General features: G+C 45.4%; 7 protein-coding genes across 7 annotated transcripts; 3 read left to right on the top strand and 4 right to left on the bottom strand.

Moving 5' to 3' along the window:
• Positions 1–2,603: 2,603 nt before the first annotated feature.
• Positions 2,604–7,324, top strand: GUITHDRAFT_103909 (hypothetical protein; the record flags this gene model as incomplete). Its single annotated transcript, XM_005837020.1, has 33 exons — positions 2,604–2,613; positions 2,657–2,726; positions 2,774–2,804; positions 3,062–3,116; positions 3,169–3,204; positions 3,272–3,451; positions 3,502–3,556; positions 3,606–3,652; positions 3,701–3,777; positions 3,826–3,876; positions 3,920–3,985; positions 4,248–4,298; positions 4,344–4,415; positions 4,470–4,493; positions 4,628–4,682; positions 4,754–4,840; positions 4,889–4,956; positions 5,300–5,335; positions 5,379–5,417; positions 5,561–5,596; positions 5,643–5,702; positions 5,751–5,869; positions 5,916–5,970; positions 6,016–6,142; positions 6,190–6,249; positions 6,297–6,346; positions 6,609–6,656; positions 6,722–6,782; positions 6,829–6,902; positions 6,950–7,012; positions 7,055–7,133; positions 7,178–7,257; positions 7,304–7,324. The coding sequence occupies 33 exons, from the start codon at positions 2,604–2,606 to the stop codon at positions 7,322–7,324; spliced, it is 2,043 nt and encodes a 680-aa protein (XP_005837077.1).
• Positions 7,325–7,344: 20 nt separating this feature from the next.
• Positions 7,345–8,527, bottom strand: GUITHDRAFT_151222 (hypothetical protein). Its single transcript, XM_005837019.1, has 9 exons — positions 8,486–8,527; positions 8,397–8,435; positions 8,279–8,349; positions 8,124–8,228; positions 7,980–8,074; positions 7,877–7,930; positions 7,656–7,830; positions 7,485–7,611; positions 7,345–7,433 (listed from the first exon to the last, which is right to left on the bottom strand). The coding sequence occupies exons 5-7, from the start codon at positions 8,045–8,047 to the stop codon at positions 7,776–7,778; spliced, it is 177 nt and encodes a 58-aa protein (XP_005837076.1). The 5' UTR covers positions 8,048–8,074; positions 8,124–8,228; positions 8,279–8,349; positions 8,397–8,435; positions 8,486–8,527; the 3' UTR covers positions 7,345–7,433; positions 7,485–7,611; positions 7,656–7,775.
• Positions 8,528–11,034: 2,507 nt separating this feature from the next.
• GUITHDRAFT_151221 (hypothetical protein) lies at positions 11,035–12,208 on the bottom strand (the record flags this gene model as incomplete). Its single annotated transcript, XM_005837018.1, has 10 exons — positions 12,087–12,208; positions 11,975–12,045; positions 11,882–11,920; positions 11,783–11,831; positions 11,665–11,732; positions 11,568–11,614; positions 11,449–11,516; positions 11,347–11,402; positions 11,143–11,296; positions 11,035–11,092 (listed from the first exon to the last, which is right to left on the bottom strand). Coding segments are annotated over exons 1-9 (568 nt in total), but the record flags the coding sequence as incomplete, so codon positions are not given.
• Positions 12,209–12,535: 327 nt separating this feature from the next.
• Positions 12,536–15,103, top strand: GUITHDRAFT_103908 (hypothetical protein; the record flags this gene model as incomplete). The annotated part of the gene is made up of 5 exons (XM_005837017.1): positions 12,536–13,549; positions 13,601–13,626; positions 13,677–14,653; positions 14,704–14,744; positions 14,816–15,103. 5 exons carry the CDS (start codon positions 12,536–12,538, stop codon positions 15,101–15,103), a joined length of 2,346 nt encoding a protein of 781 aa, XP_005837074.1.
• Positions 15,104–16,720: 1,617 nt separating this feature from the next.
• On the bottom strand, positions 16,721–17,338 carry GUITHDRAFT_67237 (hypothetical protein; the record flags this gene model as incomplete). The annotated part of the gene is made up of 1 exon (XM_005837016.1): positions 16,721–17,338. The coding sequence occupies one exon, from the start codon at positions 17,336–17,338 to the stop codon at positions 16,721–16,723; it is 618 nt and encodes a 205-aa protein (XP_005837073.1).
• A 914-nt stretch (positions 17,339–18,252) lies between these two features.
• On the bottom strand, positions 18,253–18,870 carry GUITHDRAFT_67227 (hypothetical protein; the record flags this gene model as incomplete). Its single annotated transcript, XM_005837015.1, has 1 exon — positions 18,253–18,870. The coding sequence occupies one exon, from the start codon at positions 18,868–18,870 to the stop codon at positions 18,253–18,255; it is 618 nt and encodes a 205-aa protein (XP_005837072.1).
• A 1,799-nt stretch (positions 18,871–20,669) lies between these two features.
• On the top strand, positions 20,670–21,104 carry GUITHDRAFT_103904 (hypothetical protein; the record flags this gene model as incomplete). Its single annotated transcript, XM_005837014.1, has 2 exons — positions 20,670–20,692; positions 20,906–21,104. Coding segments are annotated over 2 exons (222 nt in total), but the record flags the coding sequence as incomplete, so codon positions are not given.
• Position 21,105: the final 1 nt, after the last annotated feature.

Below are 21,105 nucleotides of genomic sequence, written 5' to 3'. Positions count from 1 at the left end.
GCGTACATCGAAGGAGAGATGTTGTGAACGGGAGCCTCAGTTGCCTCGTGATATCTTGTGGGGAAATTCAGATACCACCCAATGCTTTGATTACTTGGCAAAGTGGAGACAGGTTTGAAAGGAATTGTTGGAATGTGATCAATCATGAATGATTGTGTTAGATCAATGCCTACTGCAATTTGGAATGATACCGTAACCTAGCTTGGGATACGAATGCATATGCTCTGACAAAGATGCAGTACATCTTAGGCTGCAGTGCTGGTTTTCGAATCACCAACTCTGTTCCACCAAACTGCGGTTTTCATTTCAAGGCAATTCTTCATATTTTTTCCTTGGCAAATACTTCCATCAAGAAGTGATATTGTCCATAGATTGCTTGTAGCGAAGATGGCATCTTCAGACTGGTGAACATGCAAAGCGAAGCAGAGACGAAGAATTTCTATGTAGCGGTAATGTTTTCTCAAATTTGTGTAGTCATCAGCATGATTTGTCCATTTGGAAATGCAGTCTACAGGAGAAAAGCTTGTGTTTTCCAAGACTGAGACAAAAGGAAAGTACCTTCCCCTTTAACTCTTTGTTCTAATAGACTTGGCAGAATTTTATTCAAGCTCGCCTTTCGGTGGACCAGAAAGCACTTGTTCAAATTTGGTGATCGTTCACCCAGTGCTATATTTTACTGTTTTGAAGAGCATTTCAAGGCATGCGGTTGCGGACAATGCCTCCAAGGATTAGACTTTTTGCGTCCGTTGAACTATTCACAAGTATGTATTGCACATTCTCCATCATTTCTTTCTCACTCTGTTTGATCTCCAAAAAGATTCTAGATTTAAGTCCAACAGAAGGTGAGCTCAAGCATATCTGCGTCAAGGAGTCCTAATGAGTTGGCAGACGTATCTGGATACACGGATCCCCAGTACATCATCAGGAAACGCCTGATTCAAAGCTACTTTGCATGAAAAAGGTTGTTCAGGAATACCCAAGTGGAATTCATGTGCAAACCGGGATATAGCATTCAGAACGGAACGGCCCCTGAACGTGAGCCAGAGTGTACCTTGAAAGCTTGTTTAACGATCTGAAACTATAGAGCTTTCATGGAAGACGACATGCGCAGCACCAAATGATGACGGTGTAGACGGAGAAGCAGCTAGTGTGATCAAGTATTGGAATTGCGGGTAGTTCTTCCACAAGCGACGATGCGTTTGCATACTGAAAGGTTTGATTTATTTTCTAGATTCCAAGAACCTCCCCCTTGCGAGCCTCTTCACTGCCCAATTTTCGCTCCCCCTGCAAATAGCCATGGCAAGAGACAGGAGGCTTTAAACGGCGGTGGTCTAAAGCCAATCCAGTTGTCACCGCTTCGTGGAATGCCGATCGCAAGTATGGGTATGGGGATGCTTCGGAAATTGAAATTAAGTGCGACACGGTAAAATGAACCGAACAAAAGTGCACATATAAAAAATGATATGAATGCCGCATTTGTAGGGTTATATGAGATCCGACAGCAACCAATATCAGTGCCAGCAATCCTGGAAGATCAAGTGTGGCCTCAAAGGTGCTACATATCTTCAAGATGTCACCTTGGCTGAATTTCTCTGCAGGCAAATGGGTCCTTTCAGAAAACATTTCAAGATTGGCAGATGTAACCTGCATCTTGATTACGTTAGTATCAGTGACGAGATGTATTTGAAAATTTTGATGAAAATCCTTCGCAGATGCCCCCTGTCATCAATCATTTTTGCAAATGATTCAAACGCAACTTCCAATACAACCTCTCGTAGTACATGCATAACTTGATGGTTGCAATCTCTGAAATTTAGAAAGATGCCAACACGAAAGTTATGCTCTCGAATGGACAACATATTTTGGTAAACTAAAGCTTTCTTTTTGTGGGACTTGATCGCATTGTTCTTCTTACCTAACTTTTCTTTACGAAAGGCATCTCAACTTTCTGGAAACGTTACGTATTTGGACATTATTACAATCAGGTTGCCAAATTGCCAACTTTCCTTTCGCTCTCTTACTGCGCCCAATAGCTGTGTGGAAAGCTATGCCTTCACTATCGAAGGCCAGTTCAAACTGTTCTTCGAAGGAATATCTATGTGCTGACAATCCAATCATGCCTACAACAGGTTCAAAGAGTCTTGTCTGTCAGCAAAATTGCATGTTCGATAATGTTGCAAAAACTTGTGTACTGTTTCAAGGAAAGTGCCCAGCAATAGATTATTTCGAAGTAAGGGTTTCATATCTATATGCTGACAGTCACCTTTAAATGCCAGCTTGGTGAAAGCGTGGTACCGAATACTTATTTCTCTGGCTTAGAGCAATTGAATGCATTCCAGAAAGTAGAAATTGCCTGCAAGGTATCAAGATATCTCGTTAGGGCCATTGTTGAATATATGCAGGTTGGATACGTGCTAGATAATTCAACAGGACCAGTTGTTTTTGCAGGTTTGGAATCATTGGGGCCGGTGAAAGTATTGGTATAACCAAACTTCGGTTGAAATCTATCAGAAAGTCTAAATGACTCTCAGGACAACAAATTGTTTCCTCCCCCGACTAATGGAGGAACTTTGGGACTTGCAGGCTCTGGAGTGCAAATAAGCATGCCGAAAGGTTGAGAGAGTTGGCCAAGCCTGAAGTGCTGATGCGTTTCAAGATGTGTGGCCTTCGGACGCTGGAGCCTTGTCAATCACAGTGATCGATCTCAACGCGATGCTGTCACTTCGGTATGGTGGGATAATTTCAAATTCTTTTCCATAAGTTCACTTGGTAGGCGAAAATTGCTCGCGGATGACGGCGGGAAGGTGATGCATCAAAAATTATCAAAAGGCTGGAAACGATTCTTGTACTGATTTTCTTGGTTGCTTCGATCATGAAGATTCTTTCTATGGGGTACAACTTTGGACCAGATGGAGTTCAGGTAATTGGACTTGAATCAAGAAATGTTTATTGAAAGATATCAAAACATAGTTTAAGAGTCCGGTCACAATTACTATTCCATTCAATCAAGATCAGGTAACAAACATATTCTTGAATGATCCAATGAATCTTTTCTTCCAAGGCTCTGCCATACTTGAATCGAAATTTTGAACTGGCTGTCTGGAAACTGAATACCTGTAAGATGACGTCATGACACATTTTGACTTTTTTGGATGATTTTCGTTTTAGCTACATTCACATGGGAGCGAAAGCCATATCCAGCAGGTGAGAAGATATTTTGTGAAGGCCCATACGACTGCAGTTCCTTTCCAGATTTTGAATGATTTTGTAGGTATGAATAGAGATACAGCAGTGAAGACAAGCGAAGGAGTCGTGCTTGGCTCGACTACTTCATTCTCCACGTATGCTGTGCGAGTGACGCCAGCGGGATTTGCTCCTGCACCTGCAACAGCTCCTGCATCTTCCCGCGTGGCGACGAATACGTCTGCCACTGAAATTTCAGTGGAAAATGGTAAAATACTTTCTACATACATCATGCTGACGAAAGATATGAAATTGCAGTGATGACTACGCCTGCTGGTGTATCTGCCCCTTCGCCTGTTGCAGTTACATCAAAGTATGAAAAATGACTTTGCAAGATTTAATGTTTGACTTTTCTCATTTAGAGAATTTTCCTGTAGCTCTAATGCATATTGCGTTGGAGGGATTGCGGGTCTTCGGAAGCTTGTCTATGTCGGCGCAGCTGACCTATCGTTATCAGGCGGAGGCGGAGCTGTTTGTGCGCTGATGTGCATAGCCCTCGTATACAGGAGGAGGAAAAGGCAGTTGCCAGTGGAGGTTTACTTGGAGTCGTCCAATGCAGTTTGAACATGATATTTGTCTCAGGGATCTAAAGGTGGACGAGACTTCGATGCCAACAAAGATGAAATGGACACTGTAAAGATAATTCTCGTTCATTGTATTCTGATTGAACATTCAGGGCATTCAAGAACTGAGGAACAAGATCGATGCTGATGATGGCGAGGACATTCTCCTGTCACTTCAAGTCAGACAATACGCTAGGATGCTGAAATGGATTTGTTTTGACAGTTATTTCTTACATAGGAAGCCAAGGATCAGCTGAAGACCATGAAGGGTCTTAAACCAAAGTCTGACTCAATAGAAAGCTACACAATGTCACAATTATCCTTGATGAACAGCTTTTGCGTTGACTTGCATTCTATAGAGACTGGCTGAAAGCAACGATTTCTTGGAGACTATCTGTCATACGCTTTTCAATGCAATTGTGCAGCTGATCAATTTTGCAGGAGCTTGAACTGGAACAAGATCAGAAGAAAGAAAAGCTTGCGAAGACAGCTGTAAGTTTTTTACACTTTTGAGATGCCAGGATTAATTGCGTTCAGATTGAGAGAGATTTGCTGGAAGAGATCAGAAATCCTTTCTTCTACTCGCTGTATGTGAATATGGACCAGCAGGTATGTTTCAATTAAGAATGATAGCAATCAAATGAATATTTTGCTATTTGTCAGATTTTGGAAGAAGAGTCGAACATGGTATTCCAAAGAAATTTACTTGACATTGAATCATTCATAAGCAATTTTGCTTTAGAAAATTCTCCAATCCGTACTCACTTCGTCGGCAACGCCCTCGCAAGGTGACTCCTGGATGTGTTATCTTGTGCTTACAGACATCAGGACAAGCAAAAATAGACTCAATCATTCAAGAAGCGCACAACAAAGTTGGTCAGTGCAACCACTGAGCTTCGATCTTATCAAAATTTGGCCTCTGAAAGTTTTTGACTTTGCTGGTCTAGGGAAGGGATCAAAAGTTACATTCCATTTTCAAAATCAAACTACAGAGCCTTTTCAGCTCTCAGCTGATAAGTTGCAGAATGGCTTAAGTATTTCATCATCTTTCTGCAATCTTGCGCATTCACAGATCCTTCTAGGAAATTCTGGAATCTGTGCGGAAAATCAAAAAGAACTCAAGAAGTACATCATCGGGTATGATGCTCCGGTTGCGATAAAGTTCTCTTAACTGCATATTGTAAACAACAGTCGATACGACGAAGGCACATTGAAGGTGTGATTCAATCCTATGTTTTCTTGATTCTTTTAAATTCTTCAGTTTAGAGTTCCGATGTTACAAAGTTGAAGGGGTTGATGCGAGAAAACTTTGAAAACCGAGCTTTTAAGGTAACTCACAGTTGTGCTCCTCGAATTGCCTAATGTGTATCATGGCAAGGAACCATTTTTTGGCAAGAAATCATATTACTGTGATATTCTTCAATCCGTTCCACAGAAAAATGTTACTCAATCCACTTTCACTGATCCAAAAGGTTGTTTGACTTGTATTGTAGAGCATGAAGGATTTCGTAGACAAGAAATTGGCCAAGGTGAGGAAGCCGAGGAGTTCTCAAGCTTACATTTTCATGCTAGACGGGGGTGCAATCCAAGGAAGTTCTCGTTCTAAAGGAGGTCATTTTAATGTGTTGCCTCGCTCGTTCATTCACTTTAACATGCAGAGAGTCAAATTTTGGAGAAAGAAGATCAACGCCTTCCAGCTGCAAAAGGAATCTCTCGTCCTTCATGTTCGATCCCCTCTTTGATTTTCGTTTCAGGAAATCGCAGAAATGCAGGATGCCAAGCAAAAGAGGGTAGGAGAAAGTCTTTTTCACGCAAAGTTTTGATGCTATGGACAAGGATACTGAGTCAGCAGTGGCGTTAATCCTCGAACGAAAGAAAATACGATTAGAAGAGCAGGTAAGCCGAGGAAGAATTGATAGTCTTGAGAATGATACATTTACACAGGAAAAGAGGATGCAGGAACAAGCAAATCAGGATCGTTTGTTGCAAGAATTGGCAAATTCAGAAAAATCTTTGGAAAAGAGCGCAAGAACAAGTCGGAATTTCTTTTCGTTCGCTAAGAGGTGAGGGATACACATGGATTTTATGTTTCTCGTCAGCATGTATCAGGTCGAGATCTCCTTCAAACCGTAGTCCAGCTGCGACAAAAGAGACAGAGACGCAGGTGACGGAGAATTCTGCGATCTCTCCCCTCACTTGGAGCCTCAAGGAAATTTCACCTGCGGAGGTAGCGAAATATGAATCAGAAAATGAAACATCACTGGAATTACCAAGACATCCCCGACACGATGAACTTGCAAATCGTCTTGCTGAGCTTGAGCGCTTGAAACAACAATGTAGACGACTTCTACAATCATTTGTTTTGATACTGATGTTGCTTCAGTGCTCGAAGCAGGTTTTGATGTTACGAATGTGGATGCATGGATTAGAAAATTGCATGATCGTAAGGAGTGTACGCTAATTCAAGGTTCAAATAATCCTCCCTCGCAGTTCTATTAAGCGGAAGGGAGATAAGCGAAGGAGAGCTTGAAGATTTGAAGGTACGGTGCAGCCTCTGGACGTCTTCATAGTATTTCTGCTTTGCTGAACATGATTGATGGAATAGATTCGTATACGACAGGATCAACACAAACTGCTTGATCACTCCAAATGGAATAGAAACTTTGCAAGGAAACATTATTTTCGTTTTGATATTCTGCTGTGATCGATTCTTTCGCCAGGTTGAGGGAATTTAGAACCCGGACTGGACATACAGTACGATGTCATTCCCGATTTTGTTCACAACTACTCATTTTGTTACAGGCTGTACCGATGAATTCAAAATGGTTCGATGGAGAGCTTGGACTATGGGTACACGAGCAGGCAACAAGCACTTGATTGATAGCTTTACTCTCTCGCTCAATTCAATATTGCAGCGCGAATTATATCATGCTGGGAGATTGCAGCCTATTCAGATTCAGGCTCTTGAAGATATAGGTCTCGATTAATGCTTTTTATCACAAGTTTTTCATACTTGTGTTAGAATTTTGTTGGAACGAAGAAGTTGCTCAATCGGCGATCTCGCGAGCAGCTGGGACTGTTTACAGAAAGATTGAAGTAACAATCGATGGCAGCTAATCAGCAAGCATTGACATTAATCGCAGATAAGCGACACCCTCAGCGCTGTGGCAGACCTTGGCTTTCCATCGGGAGTGCGGGATCATGATGTATGTCGAAGATCTCGTGTGTACCTCTCATGTCTCCGTCAGCCGCGCGTTCCATTCTGGAACACTTTGATTTCAGCCGTCAGTGCTGTGATTCCTCCAAGCAGCGTCGAAGGAGATCTTGGTAGAAATTTTCTGACATTGCAAATTTCTCAACATGTCTTTCAGGATTCGTTGAGAACAGAGATCAAAAGTTTCTCTTAGCGAATGATGAAGCTGGAAGCGATGAAGGAGAAGCAAGTTATCAGGTTTGTTTATCAAGACAAGAATTCTTAATGTCTCATTTCTGTGCAGAATGCCTTCATTCATACGTAAACATGTTTAGGTCAGCAGGTTTTTTCAAAATAAAAGCGAGCAGTTTCATTGATGATCTTCATAAGGGGCGGGCAGCTCTCAACATACTGGATGTCTTGTGACAAGACCTGTCGATAAACATCGAGTCAATCAAATACAAAAGATGAAGACCACGAGTACCTTCCATTCATCGCACATTCTGCATAACAATCTTTGCAGTAATCTACTTGATAACATTCTAAACAAGTATAACAAGCCCCTGAGATCCTTGATGCACACAACATACACATTCTTGATGTTCCTAATGTCTGCAGGTTTTGACTTTCGGCTTTTGCATAGTTGCGATGTATACCTTGTACATTTCGAGGGAGGTGCGAAGATCATGCACAAACTCCTGCTTAGATAGGTTGCGAGAAATGCTGAGAAACCAAAAACTGCAGAAAATCTTTGATTGCAACAAAATGCGATCTTATCAATACCAATTTGCCAGGTTCAAAGATTCTCTTTGCCCGCTACTTCTCAGCATACTGAGAAAATCAATATCAAAGTGACATGTTGGGCAATGTTGAATACCTTGCACTCTCCAAGAAGCATTCGATGGCTTCTTGCAACCTTCCGTCTAGCATCCTTGAGCGTTGATCCTTCAACCAGCAAAAAGCATTGCAGAATTCGGCACCTGACTCTACCTCGCAGTATTTGTAGGTATGCTAACTTGAGGGTGCATGCATTCTCCTCCAAAATCATGCTTGCAACATTGATCAGCTGTTCGACCTGTACAAAAGTCATGATGTTGCAGACATGATAATGCCTTTCTCCATACATTGTTGCCCGACTCTAGACCAAGCTGCAATGACTTTTGTCATATTTGTGATGAAATCATTGAAATAACCATTTTCATCTCGACAATTTTCACCAATAAATCAGTCTCTATGAGGCAAAGTTAGTTTTACCATGTACAACTTGCCCAGGTCGTACTAGTTATTGAGTCTCCAACGCCTTCCACTCGTTTCAATATCTTTTCTCCTTCAAGTACAGCGTCGTATGAACTGGAAGAAGTATAACGCATCCGTGTGTTGAGAGGTCAAATGATTACAGCTGCTTCATCGTATCTATCAACGATTCTCCTTGTCTCCTGTGATCAGACCGGCTCAAAGGAATCTTGTACATGAAACAAATGGCTACATTCTAATCCTCAACTCGCTCGACATTCGCGAAGTTGTTCGCCATATCCAAAGGATTGCCATGATTCTTGAAAGCATCAATTTGTTATGATTTGCAAGACAGCTGCCAGCAACAACCAAAACCAAGTGAGTGTGACATAGACAAAGCATGGTCGTACCGCGCCAGATTGCTCTCAAGCGAAGATGACGCAGCTTCTATCTTCCTTTTCCAATCATTTTCAAACAGAATTTTCTGTATCTCCGCGTGCTCAAATTTTATCATTGCTGCCTGCGTATGGATCACTTGTGCAATGTTAAATTCAAGCATTATCCACTTCAATCTTGTCATCTAGCTTCTCCAAGAGGTTGGAACTTTCCTTCCTATTATGTAATCGTCAAAAGATGAAATGAATAAACGCGAGAATTCCAATTACAAGAGCTGCTGACTTTTTTCGTAACATCCTTGTTCTTTTTCAACACGGCCGATTCCTCCCATCGCTTTGGCTTTCATTCGTATCTGATCAATTCCTCCAGATAATTCAAGACATTTTTGAAAATGATTTTTTGCCAATATGTAGTTTCCCTTCCTACAGAAATGAAGCATTAGTGCGCTTTCATGTCCAATCGATTCAATCGTATTTGTTACCAAAACTGGGCTTCACCTATCCTTTCATGTATCACACATTCAGTCGAGATGTCGTTGTGATCTGCGGCGATTTGCAAAGCAGCGTTGAAGTATCCTATTGCCTAGAAGGAATAAAATAAATGACTGTTGTGCAGATATATTTCCAATAAACTATAGAACTACCTGAATCACTTTCCCATTGATAACTGCAATATCTCCCAGTAATCGAAATGCTGTCGAAATTCCTTGTTTATCACCATGCCAAGAAAACCTTTCCAAAGCTTAAAATGATGTTGAGAAACACTGGCTTCAAAAGCTTACTCTTTTTCAGATAGTTTTGCGGCTTCAAACGCTTCTTTGATATCACCATTTCTCAAAGCAAGCTCTGCTTTAAAACGCAAAACCGTCCCCAATGCCTGTTCCAAAATCATCGGAGTAAATATGTTGAAACCATTGTTACCATATGATCTTCAAGCTCGGAAAAAATCTTAATAGCGATTTCAGAGTGCTTGTCATATACTAAGGTGTAGTCCTTCCAAACTGATGAGAAAATAACGAACATTTTTGAAAATGACCTTTTCAGAATCCAACAAGAGTCCTGGTTCAGTGGCCTTCTTTAAAGCAGCCATCGCAATCTGATATTGATTGGAGATGTAACTTCTATGTACTTCTAACAATTTTTCAGGAATAGCACCAAATTGCCTGCAGTCTTCATGAGCATCAAATATATGCAAATTTTCCACCAACGTCTCTTCATTTCCAACTTTGCCATTGTACAAGCTTTCAGCATATTTGAAAACGCTGGTTGCCCACCAAAATCTCTTGTCCATAGTCAATTGCTTAGCATGAGTTTCTTGAAATGCTGCAAATTGTATTGCTATTTTCCGTATCTTCATCTTTATGATTTTTCCCCACGATCTGTGTGAAGTTGGATTACAAATATGTATCTGGAACATGGTAGTTAGTTTGTACTGATCAATCGAATGGATCATTCTGAAAGCTTCCGTAAGATCATTTATTGAATTGACGAATGTGCGTGTTCCGAACGAGCAGCTCCATGTTCTGCGTGATGATCATCAAATCTAACAATTTATCTGGATGTACCCCTCTTCAGAATTTTCAGCCTCATGTAACGAGTTTGGGATATTCAGCTCTTGCTTGATGGCATCTATGGAGGATTGAGTCTCTCAGGTAGTTCAACAATCGCACGTACGCATGGCGGTGATGAAAGCGTCGAAGTCGAGATCTGAGTGATCGTTTGCAGCCTGTGATGGAAATTGATCTTCCCAGGGTTGATACAAATGAACACACCTCTTGTCCATGAGCTTCACGGAAAATCTCGAATGCCTATCCACGTATCAATGATGCCGGTTTGCTCGAAGAGAAAAGTCGAGCTGCCTTGTCAGAAGATATTTGATACGATGTTGGCGAGCTTCCTCGCGGGGCAACGATTTCCAAGTCACTCAGCAGTAACAAGAAGTCATGGAATCTTAATGTCTTTCGAACTCTTCCGGCTCGTTCATTTTCTACTCCAAGTTTCCGTCTAAATTCCTCAATATCAACACAGATGATCGCACATTGTGGGCTTACTTGATATATTTCAGTTCAGGGAGAATTCCATTCTTTAGACTGTTTGTGTCAGCTTCGTCAATCCTGCAATTTCTTGTTAAAAAATGCATACATGTACAATTTCTACCATATCATTGCTGGATTGAAATCTAAAGATGTTTTGGTTTCTTGCATGCTAAATTTGTCTTGTTCGCGACCACCAAGACAATAATCTAGGTATAAGGAATTTGGTATTAGTTGGACGATGGTTTGATTAGAATGATTTCCATCGTCATCCAAGATCTGGATAACATCAGCAAAACATGACAAAAACCAACTGAAACTCACAGGATTTCCATTCGGTCGATATAACCACGTCTTAGAAGGGAACACCCCTTCTTTGTCGTTCACACGTCCATCATACCACGTGTGAAAGTGGTCCTCTTGTGACAACATCTATCATTCATTCATCATTCTGACCCTTCAAGTATGGAACAAAACAACACCTCATTCAACTTGTAAACCTGAATTACATCCCCCTTTTGAAACGATAGTTCCTTGTCTCGTGTTGCAGTCCAAGCCATCTGAGCATTACCAAACCTCTTCACAGTGAGATCATAAATTCTTAGATATCTTGTCAATTCGCAAACACAGAAGCAGCTACGTAAATCAGTCAAAAATCACTACTCGATCATTCTGTTTTGCAACACCTCCCAACATCTTGAAGGCAGGAAGAGACATTCCTCTCAATCAGGGCTACTTTGGCCTATTCCAACGTAAAACGAATGTAATGAACTAAAGGGGAATCATACCCGACGAACCCAAGCTTTTGCAATTTCACTCTTGGACCTCTCACCCTTACGGAAATACCAGCTGCTGGCTAGCATTTCAATCATCAGACAAGACTTCAACACGTGGGAAAAGATTTCACCCTTCTTAAAAGCTTCGATAGCTTCACAATAATCTTTAGAATTGTATCTGACAATTAAAGGTTAGGACGACACAGATGAGTTTCGACAATCATGTACAGATTGTGTCCTTGTTGTAAAAATAGCTCGGCTGCATCCAAGCTTTTTACTCCACGTGCATGCTGCTCCTGTTGACGTCGCTTTAACAGATACATCATATCAAAGAAAGAAAAATTGCCTCGACTATCACTCCTGTATTGAATCGGCTCTTATTGTCCGCATCTTTTCTGATTTGTAAGGTTCAGTAGATGCATAGAATCTGGTGTATATATTTTACTGTTTCTCGCAGACTCGTGAAACCGTAATTTCCCATTTCCTACAATTTGCATGCCTTCATGAAATGTATACATTCCAAATTTTCGAAATTTACCAAAGCAGTTGCCTATTGTCCCAGATGCTATTGTCGTCCTCCAATAAAAAAGCCAATTCCCAATTCATGACCTGAAGGAAATGAATACAACTTTCTGCGAATAATTGTTGACCTTTGGGGCAAGTAACTCGATTCCTCTGTCTGCGTCCATCTCACAGGTTACTTGAGTTGTGACTTCCTTCAACAACTCCTGCACAAGCAGCAGCGCTGGCCGGTAACGAGCGACGAGCAGGGGTGCATGGCAAGCAGTTGAAAGCAGTACTGGTAGTGAGCAGGTCCTTAAAAGTTCAGGTTCAGGTTTAGGTTCAGGTTTAGGTTCAGGTTTAGGTTCAGGTCTATTTTAGGTTTAGGTTTAGAGGTTTCCACCCGTGCTCAACGTATCTTCGGAGATACACGTGCCCCTGAAGGGAACGTAATTTGGTAGGGGTCCCTCAGCAAGCGTTAACTTCAGCACAGGGTTTTATCAGCTGGATGTAAAGAGGACTGGGGGGGTGGTCAAACTTGATGTCATAGAAAGGCTGTAGGTTGGGGTGGGTGGTCTCAGTTCAGACTACTTGTGACATGGTTGCGATCGCTGCGGCGACATCGGCAGTTCATGCAGCACATGCAGAGATTGCAGTGAAGGAAGTGTCGATATCAGATAAGCTTCTCCTCCCCGACGAGTCTCTTTGGATCAAAGAAGGTTTGCTGGAGAAAAAGAGAGTCGGCGCGACTGTCTCGTGGAATCCGAGGCGAGCCGTGCTGACCAAGGATGCTCTCTTCTTCGCGAAGCCGAACACGACGTACATCATCGACGAGATTCCGCTAGAAGAAATCGTCAACATACTCGAAGAGTTCGATGAGGAGGAGCCCAAGGACTTCTTAAGAGAAATAATCGTGGAAACATCACCTACTGGAATCAATGTTGGGCGAGCGTACACCTACAAGGCTGACAGTGACGAGCACAAGGAATGGCTCGCAGCTATAAAGAATGCGAGGACCGAGAAGCTTGCAGAGATTGAGTTCGAACTTCTGTCTGAGAAGGGGAAACTCCGACAGTTTCGTGCTCACGTCAAAGCGATGTATGAGTCCAACCCCATGCAGGCTGCAGTCGCTGGGTTGATTTTCATAAGCTTCATACTGGACCTTGCTCAAGCAGAGATATTGCCGGAGGATGGCTCTGAAGCACAAGCAAATTTCTTTAGGATCGATATCTTCTTTACTGTCATGTTCACTTTAGAACTGATGGTCAACTTATTTGCAAAATCTCAAAACGCATTTGCTGAATTTCTGTCGGACGGGTGGAACTTGCTGGATGTTGTAATCGTCATTGCGTCTGTGTTGACTGTACTTGCATCAAACATCCCTTCTGTCAAGGTGTTCCGTCTTGTCAGGGTCTTCAGGGTTGCGAGGATTTTTCGCAGGTTAAAGTCCCTGAACCGAATCATATCAGCATTGGCTTGTGCTGTCTTACCCGTCGTGAATAGCTTTCTCATCCTCGCTCTCGTCACCTGTATCTGGGCAGCTTTAGGAACTCAGTTCTTTCGATTCCGTAATGAACCAATGTTTGGTTCATTCTCCAAGTCTCTCTTCACAGTGAGCAAAAGCCTTGTGCACCTTACAAGTAAGTGACAGGTCCCATTGCAGATGTTTCAAGTCGTGACAGGCGACGGGTGAATTATCACTACAGCAGTAACATCAAAATTTGACTTACTCTTTCCAGATGGGCCTCGTCTATAACTAGGGTATTGTTTGACGACGAGACTCTGAGAAATGGGACAGATTTTGGCATTGCTTTTTTCTTCGTCAGCTACGTTCTTATAGCAGGGGTGGTGCTGATCAATGTTGTCATTGCAGTGCTTCTTGATGAGTTTATCTCCTCTATTCAGCGGGAAAAACAGGAGATTGAAATACGAGAGAAGATTGAAGAGGAAAAAAGAAAGGCTCTGACACGTTGCAGCGGAATTTTAGACCCTCTTTCTTCTCACCTCTCACATTTCGTCACCGATAGGGATCTTGCAAAAAAGATAGCAGATGCTTATGAAAGGCTCGATAATGATGGATCCGGTGGACTCAATTACGAAGAGTTTCAGCGAGGGCTGAAGCGACTTCCTACATCTTCTCCCATCCATCTCCAAGATGATGATTTTGATCTGCTCACAGAAGGAGGGAAACTCTGTAACTCGCGAGGAGAGTTTAGTGCCTATCAGTTCCAAGACATGATGCGAGAAGAGATCCGTCGTTATGCACAGAGACAAGTGGCCAATGCAATGCAAGAGAGCACAAGCAAAGAAATGCGCGCGATGCTCCTCATGATCAAGCTGATGGATCAAAGAATCGACACAATCTCAAAGATCGTACATTCCTGGGGGTATTCGAACAAAGGCATTGCAAGGATCATTGAGGTGTACTACAAACATGACAAAGACGAGAGCGGTCAGCTGAGCAGAGAAGAAGCAATTGAGGCTTTGAAGGAACTCTCCATACCTGCATCAAAGCGTGATGAAGTTATACAGCGCCTGGACTCTGATGGAGACGGCTTCATTTCGAAAGAGGAGTTTTACTCAATCTTGGAGATTATAGAAGAATTGTCTGATGAAAGGCTGAAAAACATTGAGAGGATGGTTGCCTCCATACAACAAGCAAACCTTCCTCACACTACAAAGGCAGACATGTCAAGATATTTTCATGCAAATGCCTGTAAGCAGAAATAGCTTACTAGAGAAATCTTACTAATTATTGTTGATCAGCTCCCTCTCAGGAAGAACCGCAACGATCACCATTGGAGGATGTAAGAGCCTCAGACTCCTTTTGTTTTTTTCTACCTCTTCTCTTCTTTCTCCATCAGTTGACTTTGACCAGGGTAAGGAACATAAAGCGAAATCGCGAAAGAAGAAGAGCAGTGAAGTGGGCAAGGTGTTGAAACCTGCGACTTTAGAGAGAAAGCTTTCTTTGAACTCCATCATGGACGGGAAAATTCTCAAAAGTGTCGTTGACCTTGTTTTCACTGAAGGCGCTGATAAAGAAGAGACAGAGAAACTGCAACATGGGGTGAAAGACAAGTTTATCAATAATGCAATGCTGCCAAAAAAATCCGGTTCCATGCTGAGGGTTTACTCACGCCTTGACAACGATACGAACTCGAAGTAGCTGTAGGATAATTGAAGAATTAGCAGTGCGAGACAATGCAAATCATTCTATCAGTCATTGAAAAGCGTGATGATAAAGCTTGGGTAACAAAACGAGAACCTTGAAAACATCTCCACTGATCAAATCTTCCCCGCACTGGGGGTTTCTCAGCCTGGACGCAGCAGCTTCGTGTAGAGGCGACGAGGCCCGGCGAGCCTTGCGTGGGCTACGACATTGACCCTTGCCCACGAGACGAGCGCACAGTCGCAGCGAGAGAGAGCAGAGATCAACCCTCCTATCCTGATCTCGCCTCGCACTTCTCGTCCTGCTCAGCCTCACAGCACAGGGGGAGGGGGGGGGGGGGGATTTGCTAGGTCCCGACGTGCCCCCGCGTGTTTTTGCGTGTCGGGGTCGAGGAGGCCTATCTTGAAGAGCAGGGGCGATATCAGGTGCAAGGCTAGGTACGCGTCGCGACCTCGCTTCACTCCGAAGACTACCCCGCTCCGCTTGTCAAGACACGCTTTCATCTGCCCTTCGTCTGGGACAGGACCTCTACTCTCGCGGCCTTGCCGGGTATTTCAGGCAGCATGGCTGCGCGCCAGGTGTAGGGGAAGCCGCCAGGGCGCGAAGGAAGCTGCGAGCAAGGGGTTGGTATAGTTCAAACAGCTTTCTAAGGATGGTTCTTCAGTATGATGAAAGTGCTCGCAACAACACGCAGGGCAGGCTGTGGAGGGATGCACCCCCGACGCTATCGCAGAAGCCATCCGCTTACCTTAAATTGAGGTGTCTGAGGCAGATTCCCTAGTTAAGCTCATTCACTATGTATAAGGAGAATCGTGAAATAATAAACTTCACGTGCATGGTTTACGGACCCCGTTAGACTAGGATGCAAGTGTTTCAAACAGCACAAGCTACCCTAGTTCTCTAATATCTGAGCTTAGATGATCATAGGAACGCTGTTTATCAAGCACACACACTCATCAGATCAGCACCATGCTGTCTGGCATTGTCATCCTAATTCCCTACGCTACGTCCAAGGGGCGTCCGTATGAGTCTGAGAATACCACATCGCTCCCACTGCGTGACGACAAGGAGGTCCAACTGTCGTTGACTTCGATCAAAAGGTGAGTTGTTGGTCGGCAAGAGAAGGGGAGAAGAGCGGCGGGAGGGTGACGTGGTTTGAGTGCCAAGACCCGAGGATGGGACGGACTTGAGCAGTGAGGTAACATAAGTAGCAAAGAAGACCCGACAAAAACGAGATTCACAATGGCAACGAACACAAGACCCGGAACGAAAGCGAGAGTTGGGATCTAATGAGATGTGATACAGACCAGGTAGTTTTCAATGATTTCGATGGTGATTTGTTTTTGTGACAAACATTCACTTGATATCTGAAGGACACGTAACCCACTGGGAAAATGGATCTCGGACTCTTCAACCAAGTTTCCAGCGGACAAACCCCCTCCTTCATGAACGTGAGACTCGGAGGATGAGCCAGGAAGAGCCCAACGAGTCAAAGGGATGGAAGGATGCGACTGCTTGGCTCCTTCTTTCATTCAATCCGACTTGCCTGCCGTCTCTCTACTCTCCTTCACCCACCTTCTCTGTGTCTTCATCTTTCCTTTCTCTCCTTCTACCTCATGCCGTTGTCGGCTCTACCTCAACGATCCTGTACTTCCCTACCGCAACCTCTACCTCCTGGGCTTGACCCGTTGGCTGCAAGTATGTCAGGGGCGCATACAGTACCTCCTCCTCCTCCGGGAACGCCGACAGCCAAGACACGTCTACTCCGCTCTGCAGGCCGTTCTTTGTCTTGATGCGGAAGATCAGTCCATCCCTGCTCATGCTGTACCCAGCTGCCACCCTCAGCTCCCTCGACGTTGACATCGGAGCCAGCTCCGTCCCTCCTTTCGCTGCAAAGTCGTCCGACACCGTCAGGTTTCGCATCCCTCGCCACAGCACCTTGAGCTCCGTCCCCTCAGACGCCTTGAGCGCCCGAAGCTTCTTGAGGCCCTCAACGATGAGGAACACGAGCAGGGGCAGAGGATGTCGCTCTCGCCTCGCTATACGCGCCCGATCCCTCAGCGGGTTGTTGATGTGGGTGAAGCTCGGCAGCGTGTACAGCCGCAGCGCCGCGACCTCCTCGGACAGTTTTGCTTCCTTGGCGTATGGATGACTCACAAAGTCTCTCAGTCTCATCCCTCCGCCTCGTGCCCTTATCCGTCTCCTCCTCCCTCGCAGCTTCCGACAAGACATACTCCAGGTCTCTCGTCAGCTCTGAGCTCCCGTAGGCCTCTACTTCCTCTCTCATCTTGGTTGTCGCGTCCTCAAGCTTCTCGTATACCTCCTTCAGCGGCACCTGCAGCAGCTCTTCTAGCCCCCAAGCTGCGTGCTTGTACTCCCCGCAAACCAGCGTCCTCGAGTCCGACATGAAGCGCTCATTGTTCCTTTCATCTTCTGTCTTTCCCTCTCCAGTCTGCAGCATTTGCACCACCAGACTCTCGTATTCCTCCACGCTAAGCAGTCTAGACCCATCGCTCGTCTCAGAGAGATATTTGTCTACCGAAACCTTGACCTGCTTCTTTATTTCTTGCAGCCGCTTCTCCTCTTTTTCCTCCTCCATCTCTGTCTCTTCAATTGTCTTCGTCACCTCAAAGTTTTCCATCCAAATGCTCAAGTCCCTTGCTGTCTTGCCAGCATTGCTTCTTGCCTGCCTCAGGTTCTTTCCTCCCGCCTTCAGCAACACCTTTGCGATCTCTTTCTCACCCGCATGCGCCGCCCAATGTAGAGCCGTCCATCCGTTCTTGTCTACAGTCATCAAACTTGCCCTTCCAACTATTAGCCTCCTCACTCTCTCTGGGTCTCCTCCCTGCACAGCCGCTAGCAGAAGCTCCCCGCTCCTTAGCCGCCGCAGCCAGTCCTCTATCTTGCTCGCCAGCTCCTCGTCCTGTTTGTCTCGCGCCACCTCCGCGGCTGTTCGTCCGCGCGAGTCTCTCACAACCTTATCACTATGACCAGTGAGGCAGGCCTTCTCCGTCATCTCCTCAAGGTCCCACACCCTCAGTGTGCCATCGGCACTGCCGCTGACTGCTGTCTTCCAGTCCTCGCTTATTCCTACGCTCAACACCTCACCACTGTGACCAGTGAGGCAAGCCTTCTCCGTCATCTCCTCAAGGTCCCGTCTTGTCCCAGCTCCCGCTGACTGCTGTCTTCCCGTCCTGACTGATAGAAACACTTAGTATCGTACTAAGATGACCAGTGAGACAGGCCTTCTCCCTGAACCTCTCAAGGTCCCACACTCTCACTGTCTTATCCATACTCCCGCTCACTGCCATCTTCCCGTCTTTGCTGATTACCACGCTGGAAATCCAATCACTATGACCGGTGAGGCAGGCCTTCTCCGTCATCTCCTCAAGGTCCCACACCCTCAGTGTGCCATCGGCACTGCCGCTGACAGCCATCTTCCCGTTCTCTATGATCTCCACACTTAATACCCCCGAACTGTGACCGGATAGAGTAGCCGGCCCATGCTTGATCCTCTCAAGGTCCCACACCCTCACTGTCTTGTCCCAGCTCCCGCTGACTGCTGTCTTCCCGTCCTGACTGATAGAAACACTCTTTACCTGTTCGCTATGCCCGGTGAGACAGGCCTTCTCCGTCATCTCCTCAAGGTCCCACACTCTCACTGTCTTATCCCAGCTCCCGCTGACTGCTGTCTTCCCGTCTTTGCTGATTACCACGCTGGAAATCCAATCACTATGACCGGTGAGGCAGGCCTTCTCCGTCATCTCCTCAAGGTCCCACACCCTCAGTGTGCCATCGGCACTGCCGCTGACAGCCATCTTCCCGTTCTCTATGATCTCCACGTTCTTCAACCAATCACCACTACTGGACAGAGCAGCCTTTTCCATCAAATCTTCCTTACTTTGGGATTGGTCTCAGAGAATGACAAAATACTGAAATGGTTTTCAGTGCAAACGGAAGCAACGGCTATGCACAAGAATACGAAGAATGCTATGCGACACGAGACGGACATGGCCACGGCGGCAGAGATGCCGCTGTACTCAGTGCAAATCTCCTCCCCTGTGCCATCAGGGAAGTTCACTCGAAGTGAGATTGAAACAATCTGCGCAAGTGACGAAACAGGCAGAGCAAAAGTTATCCGAAACATCAGGAGAGCTATCAACTGCTGGGACCCACTGGTGGAGAACGAGCTTCAACGGGTGCACATCCAATGCGATCCAGAGACTGGGATCTGGGATGGGTCTGGAATCATTCTCAGGCCGGCTACGATGTGAAGGTAGTGCAAGAAAGATGATAGCTGAATTCCCCACACAGCTCCTATGTTGGCAAGGCACAGTCGAGATTCAAACAACTGCGAGCAGTCTGAACCTTCAAGTGTCGCCTCAGGCAACTCGCGATCAGTCGAACCAGGCCAGGGGAAAGAGATTGAGCTCAGTTCAATCATCAATGAAACCAACCTCCCCGATGCGGGAACGGACGCGGTAGTGGAAGAGCTGAAGGAAGCTATTGCTGAGGTAAGCAGGAGCGAGCTGCAACAACAAGGACGGATTCAACTCCAGCTTGATGAAGCGGTGCAAGAGATGGTTCTGGAGAGCCCAGGAAACGCATCCTTCCCCACGCTGAAAGAGTGGGCGGATAAGGATGCTAACGCGGCCGAGAATGCCGTGAGCAGGCGACTGAGAGAACGCGTCAGGGCGATCGCAGGCAAGCATACGTGGAAGGTAGCGAAGCGCAGGAGCAGCGCTTTCGCACCAAATGAAGAGAAGCCCTTGAAAACTGACCTTCTCTTCATTGCTTTGAATAAATTCCTGGAGGAAACGGCGCTCTCCCTCGTAGGAATGCTGGGAGACAGAAACGAATTGAAACTTGTTTTGAGCAGTGAGATACAGATGGAAGACGCTCGAGTGGAAGATGCACCCGAGGCAGGGAGCAGGGCGGTAGAAGTGGAAGAGATGTCGCTTGACTCCTCCCCAACCGCGCCGCTTGACGCCTAATGGAAGCAGGAGGAGGAGGAGAGGGCAGGTGTAGGGTTTAGGGTTTACATACGCTATGGACAGCAAGAAGGGTAAGAGAGTCGATGTAGTCCGATGGGGGCAGGCGCGGCTCATGGGCAAGCCACCCATGGCGCATGGTCATGGGCTGCACGAAGGGAAGAAGAGAAGGGCTAGCCAGCAGGAGAAGGTACAGCCTTGCCACAGTGGGCGAAAACAACTAATACGGAAGCAACCAGGCCTAAGGGGCCTATAGGAAAATGGGCCAACAGGCCTAAGGGGCCTATAGGAAAATGGGCCAACCTCCCAAGGTTGGGAACCCCTTTAGACGGATCATTAGGCGAGAGATGAGCGAAGCAATAGTTCTTAGCTATGAAACTCTTGACTAAGAGTCTAATAAACTCAAATAATAATAATAATAATAATAATAATAATAATAATAATAATAATAATAGGGTTTAGGGTTTAGGGTTTAGGAGGATCCCTTTATCTGAGGCATGCAGATCAGCGTGATCCCTGCGTGGTAGAGCAAGAGTCGCCAGGAACGCAGGAAGCTCGGGAAACCATCGAGAATGCTTCGAAACATGTGGCCAGGGTTTAGGGTTTAGGGTTTAGGGTTTAGGGTTTAGGGTTTAGGGTTTAGGGTTTAGGGTTTAGGGTTTAGGGTTTAGGGCCGTTATTTTCGGCAGCAGCCTGGTTTAGGGTTTAGGGTTTAGCTCAGCTCGCCTTCGACGGCAAGTTGCGAGCAGACCTTGGCCTCGTTCAGAGAGAGCGAGGCGATGGAGGGGGTGCATCTCACTCTCATCAGCGACGACGCCAAGCTCAGAGAGACGTTTGCAGTCGAGCTCACAGCCGACACCTTCGTTCCTAGGGGAAAGATCGCCAAGCAGAGGAGGGCACTTCGCGAGAGAGATCATGCGGGGCGCAGCAGCTTCAGAGTGCAGATCAAGTCGAGGTCAAGCATGAGCACAGGCCGCTTCTCGAGGAAGGAGATGGAAGCGCTGTGCG

Source organism: Guillardia theta (genome assembly GCF_000315625.1).
Source record: "Guillardia theta CCMP2712 unplaced genomic scaffold GUITHscaffold_15, whole genome shotgun sequence".
In the NCBI taxonomy this organism is placed as follows: domain Eukaryota; class Cryptophyceae; order Pyrenomonadales; family Geminigeraceae; genus Guillardia; species Guillardia theta.
Note: the sequence above shows the minus strand (reverse complement) of the source record. Positions and strands in the feature narration are given on the sequence as shown.

Excerpts from the sequence above, each read along its gene's own strand:
- GUITHDRAFT_151222 (XM_005837019.1), bottom strand. The coding sequence starts at position 8,047 with ATGATTTTGGAGGAGAATGCATGCACCCTCAAGTTAGCATACCTACAA. Across the intron at positions 7,931-7,979 it reads ATACTGCGAGGTAGAGTCAG|GATGCTAGACGGAAGGTTGC; the intron begins GTGCCGAATTCT and ends TCAACGCTCAAG. Across the intron at positions 7,831-7,876 it reads TGCTTCTTGGAGAGTGCAAG|TATGCTGAGAAGTAGCGGGC; the intron begins GTATTCAACATT and ends TGATTTTCTCAG.